The sequence below is a fragment of the Piliocolobus tephrosceles genome, chromosome 6 (assembly GCF_002776525.5).
Source record: "Piliocolobus tephrosceles isolate RC106 chromosome 6, ASM277652v3, whole genome shotgun sequence".
NCBI classification, from domain to species: Eukaryota; Metazoa; Chordata; class Mammalia; order Primates; family Cercopithecidae; genus Piliocolobus; species Piliocolobus tephrosceles.
In genome coordinates, this window is record NC_045439.1 from 14022485 (window position 1) to 14039887 (window position 17403).

The 17403-nt window shown below is 47.5% G+C and overlaps 1 protein-coding gene across 10 annotated transcripts in view; it reads right to left on the reverse strand.

The window, feature by feature from the left end:
- SLC24A4 (solute carrier family 24 member 4) overlaps nucleotides 1-17403 on the reverse strand; it is a 91303-nt gene that overhangs the window by 59121 nt on the left and 14779 nt on the right. For 5 of the 10 annotated variants that reach the window (XM_026455417.1, XM_026455415.1, XM_026455416.1 and 2 more), the window contains exons 1-4: nucleotides 8152-8573; nucleotides 7715-7839; nucleotides 6245-6321; nucleotides 887-961 (exon numbers count right to left, since the gene is read on the reverse strand). In XM_026455417.1, coding sequence (XP_026311202.1) covers nucleotides 887-961; nucleotides 6245-6321; nucleotides 7715-7748 — 186 coding nt within the window. In that variant the 5' untranslated portion in view covers nucleotides 7749-7839; nucleotides 8152-8573. Of the gene's footprint in view, nucleotides 1-886; nucleotides 962-6244; nucleotides 6322-7714; nucleotides 7840-7939; nucleotides 8046-8151; nucleotides 8574-17403 lie in introns of those variants that run through there. The other 5 variants (XM_026455406.1, XM_026455408.1, XM_026455421.1 and 2 more) reach the window with 5 other exon arrangements.

Sequence of the window (17403 nt, forward strand, 5' to 3'; positions counted from 1 at the left end):
TGGACGGAGGCAAGCACAAGGCTCCATCTGAGGGGGTGTGGGGTAAGGGGAGGCCTTTGCACGTTTGCCAGGTCACTGCTTAGCAGGCCCAGGTCCAAAGCAGCCAGTCCCAACTCTGCAAGGACACTGAGCTCCCCAAGCTGGGCCCAGAAGGGGGAAAGTCACAGGGAAGCACCTGCCCCAAACAACCTGCCTTCCCAGTTGCAAATGTCACCATGAAGACATGGCCTCAAACACATGGGAGATTTCACAGGGATGAAGGCTGGCGAAGCCCTGGGCACTGTGCACACAGGAGGTGCTGCAAACGGAAGTCGATTTCCTTCCTTGACTAGAAGCCAAGAGTAAGGTGGAACAAAGAGAGATACACTAGGATCTTGTATGTGAGGAGAAATAAGGAACGAAAGTAAAAACTAACAAAATAATTGTGGGGAGAAAACACCAGCGTGCAAAGGTGAGGACGGAAGGGAAATTCCTGCCACTGCAGCTTGGCATCCTCCTGGTGGGGTGGGGGTGGGCCCACCTGTCACCTGCCAATTGCAGCTGGTGACAGGCAATGCTCCACTGCATCTGGCAGGCCTGCCTGTGCTTTGTACTTAGCGAGGCTGAACACACATGCCAACAGCCTACTGTGGACCCAGTGGTTCCGGGTAGTGATCTCACACCGGGAGCGTTTTCTTCTGCCAAGTTCTGGGAGAGGCTGCCATCCACCAAGGCTAATTTGAGGGTTTCTGGTGAGGCTTCACCATGGGGCAGACACTAAGTGCTCGGTGTGACAGCCTTTACCACCAGCATGCTCCCCACACCAGCCCTGGCCTTCTCGGCCTGGCATTTATATACCACATGTCTCCAAGGCTTCACCAAGGTGTCCCAAGTCCCTTCCACGTACCTCACAGATCTTCTCTAGAGATGGAACGAAGAAGTCATCGCACACTATGGCCAAGGCATAGAACATATACAGAGCCTGCAAACGAGAGAGGAGACAGGCAGGGTCAGTGAGGGCCCCTGCCGCAGCTGCAGAGGGCCCACCGCACCCCAAACCAAGCTGCCAGGGCAGAGGCCAGGCGGACAGAGCGGGGCACACAGGAAGACTTCAGCACCATAGATTTCGTTCCCTCAATCCCCTTACTGGCAAATGGGGAAACTGAGAACCAGAGAGGCAATAACATGCTGAGCAGTAGAGGGGACGAAAACTCAGGCCACGGGGGCTTCCTCCTCCTGTGATCTAATAAGAAAGTTGTATTTGCTCTCTGCCCTCCACAATTCCTGAAACCCATGGAACCTTGGGCATAACAGGAATGTCTTTTGCATGATAATGAGGTGACTGGTGACTGGGGGCATCTAGGTAGCTTCAGGATGGGGGCAGGTCACCAGAAAGACCAAGGCAGTATGAGTGGGTTGGGACTTTAAGCCCCAGTCCCCAACCTCCAGGGAGGACAGAGAGGCTGGAGGTTGAATTGATCACCAGCGGCCAATGATGTAATCAGCCACGCCTATGTAATGAAGCTCCACAGAAACTCAAAAAGACAGGGCTTAAGGAGTTTCCCTGAAAGCTGAACACAGGGAGGCTCCTGGAGGGTCGTACGCTTAGGGAGGGTGTGGAAGCGCTGCACCCCTTCCCCAATACCTCGCCCTACGCATCCCTTCCTCTATATCCTTTTTTGTTTGAGACGGGGTCTCTGCCACCCAGGCTGGAGTACAGCAGTGCCATCTTGGCTCACTGAGGCCTCTACCTCGTGGGCTCATCATTCTCCCACCTCAGCCTTCCAAGTCGCTGGGACTACAGGTGCACACCACCACGGCCAGCTAATTCTGTTTTTATTTATTTTTGTAGAGATGGGGGTCTCACTATGTTTTCCAGGCTGGTTTTGACCTCTTGGACTCAAGTGCTCCTCCGACCTCAGCCTCCCAAAGTGCTGGCATTATAGGAGTGAGCCAAGGCACCCGGCCCTGTATCCTTGGTAATATCCTGTATAATAAATTGGTAAATGGAAGTCAAAGTGTTTCCCTGAATTCTGTGAGCCGCTCCAGCAAATTAATTGAGCGCAAGGAGGGGTTCATGGGAACCCTGATTTAGCAGGTTGTTCAGAAGCACAGGTAAAACAACTTGAGGGCTGCATCTGCCGTCTAAAGAAGAAGCAGTCTTGTGGGACTGAGCCCTTGGTGGGTGGGAGCTGCCACTGTCTCTAGGGACAGTGTCAGAACTGAATTGAGTTACAGGACACCCAACTGGTGTCTGCTGAATTCTTGGCATGTGGGGAAAAAACCCACATGCATTTTGTTGTGTGTTTGTTGAAGCAGAATGTGGTGAGCAAGTTTGAGAGCAGGAAAAACACTTTTTTTTCCTACTCTCTCAAGCATCTCTTCTTAAAGCAGCAGCTCCCTCTCCTAGCACCAGAGTCTGCCCTCAACAGGCAAGATCTAACCCTAACGGCCAAAAAGGAAAGCACTCAGAACCACCATTTTAAGAATTTGCAATAATAATAACAATCCTGATTTGCTCCCTTTATTTTTAGGGAAGGCACTAAAGTGACTGCCTATCCACTGCCAAAACAAATGGCAACTTGAGATCCAGCATTTCCTGGGATGCTTAATAATGTTGGCACCATTAAAACACACAGGCCATTGACACTTGGAGGTTCATGGAGCAAAGAACCCAGATTCTAAGGCTGGTTCTGGAACTGACTTGCCAAGTGACTTTGGATAAGAAACATTTCTAGGTTTTGGTTTCAGCATCTGTCTCATGATGAAGTAAGCACAGATCAGCAGTTTTAAAATGGTTTTATATCTGGAGTCTCTCTCTGGCCCATCCCTCTGCTCAGCAGCCAGCACGGCTTCACTGAGCTCATCCTATGTGCCAGGAACTACCAAGGGGATCAGAGATACAGTGGTGAGGAAGCCAGGAAAATCCTCTCCTATAACTTACCTTAGTGGGGAACAAAGAAGCAAACTGGCCAGTAAAATATCTACCAGGAAACAGCAGTGCAAAAGCCCTGAGGTAGGAGTGTGTTTGACAGCATTTGAGGAACAACAGGGAGAAGAGAGAAAGTGGAAAATGGAGAATGTGAGGTTGGAGGGAGAGGCAAGGACCAGGACCCATGGACAAGAGATGGGTTTTGCTCTAAGCACTGGGGAAAGCCATTTCTTTCTTCAAAGAAAAGGTGCTATGGATGTCCTGTTTGCAAAAGAGAAAGGCTGGGCTACTTCAGCTAAAACAGTGTGATACTCATCAATTTCACCATTCATTCATTGGGATTAATAAAGTAGAAGATACATTAGCTGCATCCAGGGCATCTGAGGCGTGTTATCTACTGGATTTGACTCATTGTCAACATTTTGGGGAAGAGGAGTAAAAAGAAACAAATAGCAGGGGTGTGGGTAAAGGGGAGAAGGTAGGTGGGGGAGACCCTGCTACAAAGCTTAGGATTCTGACTTGAATTCACTCACAGCAACCCCCAACAACATCACCTCCCGAGAGTCCAAAAGGCCTCTCTCTCTTCCGAGCCCTGAGAAGCAATGAGGAGAGAAGATGAGCCAAGATAGTGCCCCGATTTCCATCTCTTGGGTCACGGAGCACTGCAGGCAAAACCAGCCCCTAAGCTAGGTCCTTTTTGTGCTCTAAAGAAAAGGTCAGCATTCATCTACCTATTCAAATCAGAAAAAGAAAAAACAAGAGGTCAGCAAAGCTTTTCTGTAAAGGGTCAGATAGTAATATTTTAGGCTTTGCTGGACAAATAGTCACTTCCACAACTATTCTGCTGTTGTGAAACAAGAACAAGCCATAGAATGGATGTGGCAGTATTTCAATAAAACTTTATTTATAAAAACCATTGTTGGTATGGGGGTGATTTTCTCATGCTGTTCTCGTGATAGTGAGTGAGTTCTCACGAGATCTGATGGTTTTGTAAGGCAGTTTTTCCCTGCTCTTACACGCTCTCTCTTCCCTGCCACCATGTAAAATGTGCCTCCTCCCCTTCCACCATAATTGTAAGTTTCCTGAGGCCTCCCCATCCATGCGGAACTGTGAGTCAGTTAAACCTCTTCTCTTTATTTAAAAAAAAAAAAAAACAGTTGGTGAGCTGGATTTGGCTCTCTAGCCATAGCTTGGTAACCCCTCCTCTAAAGTGTTCCTGTGAAATTCCCAAGGTGCACTCAGGTTCAGCAGAAACATGAGGTTTTATTTCAGCTATGCCAAGACTTTCATGAGGCAGGACCACAGAACTACGGGACCAATTAGCCACATCCACAGTCCCTTAGTGAAAGGGGAGGGAGTGTAAAGCCAGAGAAACTAGAAAGACAATAACTCTATTATAGAAATAATAAACAGGTCTGTTGTTCAAAATGTGCCAACAGCCCTCATTCTAGTCTTCATTTTCATTAATGGCTTATCCTCTTAATTAAAACTTCACCCATTCATTATTTTCTGGTTGTTACTATCTTTGTGGGAATTCCAGATTTCACTTTCTTAATGATCTCTTGCAAAGAATAATACTTGGTTGGGTTTAAATATACAAGCAGATGGTGCTGGATGGTCAGGGAAGCTGATCAGGAGGAAAATTTGCTGTGGTTGATCCAAAGCAGAGAAGCAAACCTTGACCAGCTACGTTTCTCCATACCACACAACAGAGTCAGCAAACCTTTTCTGTAAAGGGGCAGATAAAAAATATGTTTGACTTTGTGGGTCAGGCTGTCTCTGATGCATGTACTCAGCTCTGCCTCTGAAGTGCAAAAATAGCACTTATTGTTATATTATAGAAGATAATATAGAAATGAAGAGGAATGTTTGTGTTCCAATAAAACTTTATTTACAAAAACAGGCATTGAGCCAGACTTGGCAAGGGTTGTATGTAATTTGCCTACTCTAGCACAGAGAGTTACAAACTTGTAACTTAGGTTTGAACCCCTATTTCTTTTCAAATTCCTACTTGACCCCCTCTCCACCATTTGTCATCAAGGTCCATCTGAATATGGAGGGAAGTTTGAGAAGTACACCAAAGTTTTAAACTACAGATGCTCCTAGACTTACAATGAGGTTATAGCTTGGTAAGCCCATTTTAAGTTTAAAATACTTTAAATGGGCTGGGGGCAGTGGCTCACACCTGTAGTCCCAGCACTTTGGAAGGCCAAGGCAGGTGGATCACCTGAGATCAGGAGTTCGAGGCCAGCCTGGCCAACATGGTTAAACCCCTTCTCTACTAAACATACAAAAATTAACTAGGTGTGGTGGCACATGCCTGTAATCCCAGCTACTTGGGAGACTGAGGCAGGAGAATCATTTGAACCCAGGAGGCAGAGGTTGCAGTGAGCCAAGATCGCACCACTGCACTCCAGCCTGGGCGACAGAGCAAGACTCCATCTCAAAAATAAATAAATAAATAAATAAATAAATAAATAAATAAATAAATAAATAAATAAAATAAGTGGAAAATGCATTTAACCCAATTAACCTACTGAACATCATCACTTAGCCTAGCCTACCTTAAACGTTCTCAGAATACTTAATTAGCCTACAGCTGGGCAAATTCATCTGGCAACACAGTACCCTGTAAAGTACTGGTTGCTTGTTTATGCTCATGCCCACATGACTGACTGGGAGCTGCAACTGGTGCTACTGCCCAGAGGAGAGAGTATCACTGGCCCAGAAAAAGAGAAAACTTCAAAATTCACAGTATAGTTTCTTTATACTTCCAGAACAGTGATACTGAATATGTCTCATTTTGCAACATCGTAACACTGAAAAATAGTAAGTGGAACCATCCTAACTCGGGGACTGTCTACATAGTGATGTAAAGGTACTAAAATGTAGGGGTTGTCATGGGAATCAGGACAGCAAGCATTTGTAGGAGTTATCATGTGCCACGCAACGCTGATGCCCTTGACCCGTATTCACTCATATTCATACTCTGTAATAGGTACCATCATCCCTGTTTTACAAAAGCAGAAAACGGGGTATAGGAAAGACTTCCATTCCTGTGTTGGCTCTGGGGCCACTAGCTGTGTGACACTGGGTAAGTCACCTAACACATTTAAGACACCATTTCTTTGTGAGTGAAACGTGTCCAGTCTCCACTCTCCTCACTGGGTTGTTACAAGAATAAAAGATCTCAGACACACCATGGTTCTGCCCCACTGTGCAGAGAGGCTGTTACAAGCATAAAAGATCTCAGACATGCCATGGCTCTGCCCTGCGGTGCAGAGAGCCTTCACGTGCTAGAAGTTTTGTGACCACTCTGGGAGGACCACTTACACCAAGGATGTGCAGCAGGACGGCTCCGTGCTGTCGCTCCTTATTGGAGAACAGGTCTTCGGGGAACTCGTGAATTGCTGGAAGACAGGAAGAGACGGCAGTGTTAGTTATCTGTGGGCCTCCTGACAAACCTCACTTGACGTCTGGGAGTTCATTAAGGAACTGCAGAGCCCATCTGGCTTTGGACTGATCAGTAAGAAGGTCAACCATTTCTCAGTCCAGGGGTAGACCAGTGCTCTCAGGAAATAGTTGCTGGATACTGGATTATGCAAAGATATTCCAGCCCTTTAGAGTTGATCATGTTTTAGATATGTCTTGCATTTTAAAAAACAGTATGAAACACTTCACACATACACGATGGCTAGAACCCAGAACAGATAGTAGTTAAGTGTTGACAAGGATATGGGGGTACTGGAATCTCAAACACTGCTTGTGGAAATGTAAAATGCTACAGCCCTGGGAGGCAGTCTGGCAGTTCCTCAAAAGATTAAGCATAGACCATATGACCCAGCAATTCCACTCGCAAGTATAGACCCAAGAGAAATGCAAGCATATGTCCACACTAAAACTTACACATCAATGTTCATAGCCATATTGCTGATAACAGCCAAGATGTAGAAAAAATCCAAATCAAATGCTTGGGGTTTGAGTATCATTCCTGCACCCCCAGGCAGCTCTGACAACTCATCTGCTCAGTAATAGAGAAATAATCCCTTCTCACCTACCACTGCCACATTCAAAATCATCAGTGGATGAGCACACTCATGAATGGACGTATACATGAATGAATTCCATTGTCACAGATCCTGTTTAGGGTACTCCCAGATCTCCACCCACTCTCACCACACCGGCTTCACTGGAAGCTTCTGGAAGGCAGGGATCCACACTTCCCTGGCCACCATTGCACCCTCAGTACCTAGGCCAGGCCTGGTACACAGTAAGTTCTCAATCAACCTTAGCAAGCATCTGAATAAACAAAGGTTAAAATATTAACAAAAATAACACTATGTATCATCTCATCTTATTAGAATACTTTTATTACCCTTGTAAACCCCTTAAACACCTGGAATGACGCGTGGTTCATTGTGGGTGCTCGATAAATGCTTGTTAAATAAACTTCCAGGACAGAAATCCCTTCTCTGCAAATATAATTAGGCCCTAAGCTCTGAAAATGATGCTTTCTCCTTTATGTGGAAACTTTTCTGATTTTTAAGATCTGATTCTCCCGGCAAGCCACAGAAAACATCAGCTCCCCAGACACCCAGAAAATGTTCCCACTTTGAAACAAGCAGCATTTAATGAAAAATAGATTCTTTCACTTCCCTCACATCTCTCTCTTTTCGTAATCAAACTTCTTTAATAGAGCTGCTGCTGTCGGTTCAAGGGCACGGACTGGCTTCAAGGTTTGTCAGCTCAGAGATGGAGAATTATATAGGCAGAGACTTGGCATTCTTGAGGCCAAGATCTTACTTCCAGGAGAAATGCAGCTGCTGGGATATTTCATTGCAGATCAAGAGACATTTCTGCCATGAAAATTCGAGACATTTCCTGATTCTCCAAACCAGGGTTTTGAGAGCTGATTGACTTATCCAATCCTGGGAATTAGAATAGCATCTTTAAAAATTTTTGAAAAATGAGAAGTTTTGAAAATTACAATAATGTCATGTCATCTTTCTGCTGCTGGGGACATATCACCTGGCCTCCAGCAGGGAGGGGACACGGGTTCTAAATGGCTTTGCCTTTGGTAGGAACAGACTTAGAGACTTCTACTCAGCCTCACACCCATGTGTATCCTGGAGGGCTGCGGAGGAGAATGAATGACATCTATGGCCTTAATTTTGCCAGCAAAGACAGTGGTCACCGGCAGAGCTCCCGGCTGCCTGCGCCCCACCATCCTCTGTACTCACCCCCATCTTCTTGGCACATCTTGAACCCACAAGGCAGGCACTAGGGCCATCAACATTCCTGTTTTCAGATGAGGCTTAGAGAGGGAAGTAAGCAGCTCAAAGCACCCAGGCACCTACGCCAGCACTCACAGTGGGACCTGACGTTCCTCGTCCAAGGCTAAGCCCCGCCTCTAACACTGAGACGGTCTGGCCGAGTGGAAATCACACCACACTGTCGACTGGAGTCCTAACTTGACTACGCATGAGCTTGTGTGACCCTGGTCACATCATGAAACCTCTCTGACCCTCTGTCTCTTCAGTGACAATCTGCTGCTACTTCTACTTGTTCAGCCTCACGCCTTGCTTTGCACCCCTGTGTGCATGCTGCGGCGCTGTGGAGGAGAACAAATGACTTCTGTGGCGATGAATCAGTCATCCTTATGTGTGGCATGCCCTGGTGGGGACATCAAAGGCTGCGAGCAGGCAGATATCCACCCCACCCTCCCCAGCTGTCTGCTGATAGCTGGGATCAGTCTGCTCCACAGTTCAGGATTAAAATCCTCTAAGACACTGGCATGGTGAAGGGGTGGGTATAGACCAGGACTCTGTGGCCTCCCACCCTTGTCACTGACAGCAACAACTTGGAACTGCAGATGTCCCACACAGCTGGTCCGTGCACTGTCTCTAGTAGCCGATGGACTTAGGTTTCAGGAAGTGCCTCTGCTCCTGATGACCTGTGGGACTGGGGCAACTTGGCTAACACCTCGGGGGCTGTTTCCTCACCTAGGAATGCAGATCACAGCAGAACCTGGGCCGTAAGAAGTGATACTACTGAGCTCAGCCAGGCTGCCAGTCACTCAGCATCATTAACTTACAGAGTCATTCCTTGACATCCATTCTGTCCACACGGCTCCACAAAACACACAGCCTTGGTGTATGAAAGCTAAATAGAAGACAAAGGCTTCTTGCAGAAAGAGAGAAAGAGCAAGAGAACGAGAAAGTAAGAGATGATTTGGGCCACACGAGAATCTGAAGCCTGGAGCAGTGTAATCCCAGGTTCCTGAGAAAGCCTTCCTTCTCCTCCCATGGGCTTCCCGGGATCGGGAGCCACTGGGCCACGTTCAAGGGCGTGATGCTTGCGTGTCTGAGGGGGCTGAACCTGCTCTGTCCGCTCAAATCCCCACCAGGGAGGAGAGAGGGATCAGCAGGGAACATACACATGGCTTTTGAGGTCACGCCTAAGCCTTTAAGCTGCAGAAATCTGGAGGTGGAGGGTGGAGGGAAGGGAGAGATGTATCAGAAGGTGGAGCTGGGCTCAAGGAACCAGGGATGATCCCAGCACCCCGCTGCCCTGGGGACATGGGGTGAAGGGAAAGGGGAACAGGAGGGAAGGCAGCTGCTCCCCACTCCCCTTTGGACCTCGGTGCCCAGAAGTGGCTTCCATCACTCTTGGTCCTGGACACACCCAGGTGTCCTCACACCCCAGGCATCTGCCTCCCTCCCGTGCACCCATCCTTGACTGTGAGCAGGGCCCAGGGAAGCTGGAGGAGGTCCTTCCTGCCAGTTGCCTTCCTGAACATTGGAGGGGAAACTCCGAAGTCCTTGGGGACAGAAGCACCTCCAGTGCCCTCAGCACTCTACAGCCCGCCATTCGGAGGCCTCCAGGCACACCTGAGCTGTTTTCTTTACACACAAAAAGCTCCATGGGTGACACTCTGAATTAGTGCTGCCCCTTCCGGGACCCAAACTTTCACCAACATTGCTCCTGCTTCTCAAAATGGATGGATTTATTCAACAGCATGTGCAGAGTACCGGCTTGGTAGCCATTGGTCTGTCTAGGAATGACTGGATGAGACCCTGACGGACCCTGAGCGCCCTCGGACATGGCAGCTCTTCCTTTCAGAGGGTGGCTCGACTTGTGGGGAAAGGCAAAGTTACTTAGAAGGTGGAAGGTTACTGAGGTGGGAAATGCCCTGATCCTGAAAGAATGTGAATCGATGCATGTTTCCTGAGCATTTACTATGTGCCAGGCACTGGATTAGGCACGGAGCCTCATGGACGTTCCTGCTCTGTAGGACAAGTAAACAAACGACAGAGAGACAATGAGAAGCTTGTTGCAATGGTGCGGAGTAGAGTAAGTCAGGAGTCACTGACCTGGGGGAGTTGCTGGGCAACGTGCAGCCAGCCCCAGGAGAGGGTGGTGCCCACATCAAGCCTTGAAGCCTGCTCCCAATCAATTCTGAGAAACTCATTATTCTCATTTTATTGAGAGGAAGTGGAGGCTCTCAGAGACTAAAGTCACCTATAGTCACACCAACACAGTCTTGCACAGTTAAGAACCCAACTTGGGAGCCCAACTAATACCAGGCTCTCTTTATTGGAGTATTTTACCCCCACCAGATGCACATCTCAGGATTAAGGTCTCCTCCATCCCAGGAGTAGGCCCTCTGTTCTTGGAAGCTCTAAGGGCCATGCCAAGAGACCATGCTCTGAAACGTACATTGGATTTTGTAGGTCAATTCTGCCTGCAGCCCAGAATTCACCCATACAGAGGTCTAGGCCATTATTAAACGGATCCAGAGAAAAACTGTCACTTACATTCCTTGATCTTGAAATATTTAATACAAGTGACTGCTTCCTATTTGTATATGGATGAACGTATGTGTGTATAAATGAACAGATCAATCTATTTATCTATCTTGCATACACTAAAATTCATTCTTCATGGTGTGAAGTTCAATGGGTTTTGAGAAACACCTACAGTTGTGTATCTACCACCATACCTCAGACAGAAGAGTTCCATCACCCCTAAAATTCTCTTGTGCTGGCTTTTTGTAGTCACCCCTCCCCGCGCCCCCACTCCTGGTTGTTTAAGCTTCCCAGTTTACCATGTTTTGTTATAGGAGCCTGAATGGACTGAGACACATGGGAAATGGAATAATCAAATCCAATCACATCTTGTGCAGAAATAAGGAAGTGGCCGCGACTGCCAGGACAGCCTCTTGACACTTAGGTCTCTATAACCTCCACTGCCAGTGGAAACACACTCCTATCTGGTGCGCCATACCACTGACATTTCCTTTTCCCCATTTGCCTTTTCCAGAGCACCATATCGATGGAATCATGTAATGTGCAGCCTTCTTAGTCTGGCTTCTTTCACTTAACAAAATGGTTTAAGATTCGTCCATGTTGTTGGGTGATCCCACCTTTTGGGAACATTCTTGCTTAGCTTCCTTGGCCTCACCTCTCCTCACTCACCTCAGTCTCCGCTAGAGGGTCCCCTGCCCCTGAGGAACACCTGAATGCTGGTGGTCTTGGGGCTTCACCCTGGGCCCTCTTCTGCCCATGTGACCAGTCCCTGCCTTTGACTTTTTAATCTCCACATCCAGCTCCCAAATTTCAATCTTTCCTGAGCTCAAGACTTAACATGCCCAGCAGACAACAGAACATCACTCCTCAGCCATCCTATAAGCACCTTCAACTTGGCCTCGGTGCGTGGCCTCCCATCCGTCTGAGTCTGCATAAAACAAATCCTGCCATTGTCCTTGATACCGTCTCCTTCCTCATATGTTGTGATAGGTAGACAGGCCAATAGGCACTCAATGTCCTTTTCTATTTCCTTCCATGAATCTTCCCCGCAGGGACCCTAGATATGGGTGCACAGGCTGTGCTACAGGATCACACAGCCCAGTCCTACTTCCCGTTCTGAGGAGCCTAGCTCCCTTGCAGCTAGGGTTCAGGGTGTGAAGTAGGTTCTGCCAACCTAGGGCACTCAGAGGGCAGAAAAGAGGCAGTGTGTTCTTTTCCTGCTGCCATTTCCACTGGCAACCAAGGTTACAGAGACCTAAGCATCAAGAGGCTGTCCTGGCAATCATGTCCCCTTCCTTATTCCTGCACAGGATGTTACTGAACACTTGATCATTCCGTTTTCCACTTGTCTCAGTTCATTCAGGCTGCTATAACAAAATATCATAAACTGGGGTAGCTTAAAAACAACAGAAGTTTATTTATCACAGTTCCGGAGGCTGCAGGGTCCAAGATGAAGGCACTGGCAGATTCGGTGTCTGGTGAGGGCCAGTGTCCTGGTTCATACGTGGTGCCTTCTCTCTGCATCCTCACATGGTGGAAGGGACCAGGTAGCTCTCTGGGGTCTCTTTTATAAGGACACTAAGCCCAACCATGAAGACTCCACCCCTATGACCCAGTCACCTCCAAAGTCCTCGCCTCCTAATACATCACCTTGGAAATTAGGTTTCCACGTAATGCTGGGGACATACAAACATGCAGACCGTAGCACTGCTCCTTCAGCCTTCCCTGTAATTTTGTAAGCATCTCATTCCCTGAATTAAATTCCTTCCTGTTGAAAATATTAAACGTGGTTTCTATTTCCTGCAGGGAACACTCACTGATACACCCACCTCCTTTTCAGCCAATTCTGCACAAGCCCTGGCAATCCGACCCTGGTCTGCTCTTGAGTCCCTCTGCCCCCATCCTCTCTTGCTGGACCACTGCACTGTCCCCTAACTGGTGTCCCCAGGTCCTCTCTCAATCTGCTCCTTCCTGTTTTCCACAGGGCAGCCAGACAAGCTTTTCAACAAGCACTTATGATAAATGCCAAAGACTGCATTTTGGCCTTCAAGGTCCTGCACCGTCTGACCCTGCCAACCCTTCCAGCCTCACTCATGCCACCTTCCCCGTGGTGTCCACTCTACTCCAGCCACACTGGTCATGCCTGTGCTGCCAGGTCCTGGCACAAAGTAGGTGTTCATGAAATGCCTATGGAGTGAATGTACTTCGGGCCCCTCCCTTCTGATATAAACTCAAGAGCTCTGAGTGCGACCTCTGCCAGGATGGCTCCCCAGGAGACGGTGCACTGGCCCTGCCTCCTCAGCCCCTGTCTTCCCAAACTGCTTCTTGGATGCTGCACACCTAGTCTTACCAGGCAGATTATTTTTGACAGAGATGTGCTTTCTGTGAGCTGCTCGTTTTTCTTAAACCTTTCAATTAGTCAATTCTCTTTAGGGAATGTAAACTGTGAATTGAATTTTTTTAAAGGAAAAAAAGAAACTGCCTCGAAACATGCCACTCTCTCTTTGCTTTCTACCCTTGTTAAAAATAACCCTACCTTCTAAGCCTTGACGTCTATTCTGAAACGATGAAAACCAGACTGGAAGGCTGGGAAGTCATTTAAATAGCCTCGAATTTTTATTGTTTCAACTTATATAAGGTATATGTTTTAGAAACCATCCCAGTGCCAGAAACCAAAAGAAAAAAATTGTGATTCCCCCCCCAATTGTACAGTTTAAAATAACTTTGCTAAGAATTTTATGCCTTTCATGGGCAACTGTTGGAACATCTAAGATTTTCTACCATCACCCTCATGTCCCAAACAGGAGTAAAAATAATTAGATTAAGTCACTGACTTAACTAGCATGAGAAGGAGTTTAAAATCCTATCTTTCTTTCAGTACATTCCAAAAGAGATTCAGTGCCATGAAAAAGGAAATATGCCTGGAAGACTCAGCAACAGGAATGTTCTTTCCAGGAGCAACCACTATAGAATTTCTGCAGCTGGACAAGGGCCCAGGTACTATGTGGTTCAGCTGTTCTCTACCCAGGAAGGGAAGTGGGCTTGTTAATGTCACAGGGCAATGTTTCCTAAGGTGGTTTTCAAAAGAGCCTGGTACTTCCTCCCCTGTCTCTCTTGCTTCCTCTCTCACCACGTGACCTCCGCACACGCTGGCTCCTCTTCACCTTCCGCCATGAGTGGAAGCAGCCTGAGGCCTCATCAGATGCAAATACCTACTCTTGAACTTTTCCAGACATCAGAATCATGAGCCAAATAAACCTTCTTTATTGATTACCCAGCCTCAGGTGTTCCTTTATAGTAACACTAAGCAGACTGATTTAGGGCCCAACTCTTAGGACATCATCCTTGCCAACCCCACCCCTCTCCCTGCCCTGATGCTGATGATCCTGTCCCACCCCGCTGAGAGTCACTTAACTCCCTATTTTTATTGATTGATTGATTGACTGATTGATTGATTGAAACAGGGTCTCACACTGTCACCCAGGCTGGAGTGCAGTGGTGCAATCACAGCTCACTGCAGCCTCAACCTCCCAGGCTCAGGTGATCCCCCATATCACATCTTCCCAAGCAGCTAGGACTACAGGTTTGCACTATCATGCCCAGCTAATTTTTGTATTTTTTGGTAGAGACTGGGTATCATTATATTTCCCAAGCTGATCTTGAACTCCTGGGCTCAAGTGATCTGCCTGCCTCAGCCTCCCAAAGGTGCTAGGATTACAGGTGTGAGCCACTGCATACAGGTGTAACCCCCCATTTTAAAGAGGAGAACCCTGAAGTCTGATGAGGTCAGATGATTTGTTCAGCATCACAGTTGTTAATAACAGAATTGCCAGAGCCTGAACTAATACAAACAGATAATGGCTGGTCCATACAGGACAACAGGACTCTGACCCACAGCTCCGGAGCAACTAGCCTGGGATGTCAGACCACAGCCTCTGCAGCAATTGGCCCAAAATGGTCATGTTTTGCTAGTGACAACCACCTTCTCTACTGTTTTCTCCTGCTTCCAACTCAAGACCAACCAGAGAAAAACAAATAGGCTCCCTGTAGTGAGTTGAATAGTGTCCCTCCAATAGTTCATGTCCACCGGAATCTTTAGCATTGACCTTATTTGGAAATAAGACGTATTAGTCAGCAGGGGCTGTCATAACAAAATACCACAGCCTAGACGTCATCAACAATGGAAATTGGCTTTCTCCCAGCTCTGAAGGCTGGAAGATCAAAGTGCCTGCAGGGTTGGTTTCTGGTGAAGATTCTCTTCCTAGCTTGTAGACAGCCACCTTCTCCCCGTGTCCTCACACGGCCTCTTCTCTGCACACACACTGCTGGTGTCTCTTCCTCCTCTTATGAGAACATCAGTTGCTATAGTTTGATGTTTGCTCCCTCCAGATCTCACGTTCAAATGTGATTCCCAGTGTGGGAGGCCGTGCCTCCTAGGAGGTGTTTAGGTCATGAGGACAGGCCCCGCATGAATAGATTAATGCCCTGGGCGCAAGCGGTGAGTGACTTCTCATTCTATTCGTTTCCGCGAGAGCTGGGTTTTGTTTTTGTTTTTATTTTTGAGACAGAGTCTTGCTCTGTCGCCCAGGCTGGAGTGCCGTGACATAATCATAGCTCTCTGCAGCCCTGACCTGCTGGACTCAAACGATCCTCCTGCTTAATCTTCCTGAGTAACTGGAACTACAAGCATGTGCCACCATACCCACATCCAGCTTATATATATTTTTGGCTTTTTTTTTTTTTTTTTTAGAGATGGGGGTCTCACTATGTTGCCCAGGCTGGTCTCAAACTCCTGGCCTCAAGCAACCCTCCCACTTTGGCCTTCCAAAGTGCTAGGATTATAAACATCAGCCACCACGCCTGTCCAGAGCTGGTTGTTAAACAGAGCATCTCTCCTCTCCCTCTCTCTTGCTTCCTCTCTCACCAAGTGATCTCTGCACAAGTTGGCTCCCCTTCACCTTCCGCCATCAGTGAGAGCAGCCTGAAGCCCTCACCAGAGGCAGATGCCCACTCTTGAACTTCCCCAGACATCAGAATCATTAGCTAAAGAAACCTTTTTTCTTCACACATTATGCAGCCTCAGGTGTTACTTTATAGCAACACGAAAAGGACTAAGACTCCCGTCCTATTTGATTAGGGCCCCCCTCTTATGACCTTATTTAACCTTAATTACCTCTCTAAAGGCCCTATCTCCAAATACCATCACTTCACATGAACTTGGGGAGACACAATTCAGTCTTTGACATAAGGTCTTTGCAGAAGTAGGTAGTTAAGTTGAAATGTGGTCACACTGGATTACAGGGGACCCTGAATCCAATGATTGGTGGTCTTATAAGAAGAGTAGGGGACACACAGAGATACCAAGAACAAGGCATGGGATGACGAAGGCAGAGGTTGGAGTGGTATGTCTACAAGCCAAGGAGGAGATTCTGAGAACAAGGCATGGGATGACGAAGGCAGAGGTTGGAGTGGTATGTCTACAAGCCAAGGAGGAGATACCGAGAACAAGGCATGGGATGATGAAGGCAGAGGTTGGAGTGGTATGTCTACAAGCCAAGGAATGCTGGCAGCCAGGAGAAAGGCCCGGAACAGATTTTCTCAGAGACTCCAGGAGGAATCAATCCTGCTGATACCTTGAAATCAGACTTTTGGCCTCCTGAACTGTGGGAGAACAAATTTTTGTTGTTTTAGGTCACCCAGTGTGTTCTACTTTGTTATGGCAGCCCTGGGAAGGCAAAATATTGCCTAAACCAATGCACACAATGCCCTGCTTCCAGTTAGCTGCCTCACGCCAACAGCCTCCACCCAGGGCACGCCTGAAGCCTGCCCTTTCTTTCCTGCTGTGAAGCCCCCCTCCCCCGCTCCCTTGCCTGACTTTGAGTCCCTACCAAACACCAGTGATGACAGCTGACTCCTTTGCTACAGCAAACTCTGAAAAACTACCTTGGGTTGTTTTCATTTGTGTGGTCTTTGTTTCTTTCCACAATTAGCAGTAATCTTTAGCTGTATCTATACTGTCTTTCTCCTACACTAGGTTAAGTGTTCTCAGAGTGCTGTGGTGACAATTTGTTCCTGTGTTGTCTTTACCTCTACTAGACAAGGCGTATACTTAATACCTAAAGTAAATTAGGCTGGGCGCGGTAGCTCACACCTGTAATCCCAGCACTTTAGGAGGCCTCACTTTGAGAGGCCAAGGCAGGCAGATTGCTTGAGTCCAGGAGTTTAAGATCAGCCTGGTCAACATGGCAAAACCCCGTCTCTACTAAAAATACAAAAATTAGCCGAGCATGGTCGCACATGCCTGTAATCACAGCTACTAGGGAGGCTGAGGCAGAAGAATTGCTTGAACCCGGGAGACGGAGGTTGCAGTGAGCCGAGATCATGCCACTGCACTCCAGCCTGGGCGACAGAGCAAGTGAGACTCTGTCCCAAAAAAAAAAAAATTAAATTAAATTAAATTAAATTAAATTAAATTAAGCAAATTAGGGGCTGGGTATGGCAGCTCACACCTGTAAGCCCAGCACTTTGGGAGGCTGAGGTGGGAGGACTGCTTGAGTCTAGGAGTTCAATACTGGACTGGACAACATGGCAAAACTCTGTCTCTAAAAAAATACAAAAAGTATCTAGGCATGGTGGTGCATGCCTGTGAGCTAAACTCAGGAGGCTGAGGTGGGAGGATCACTT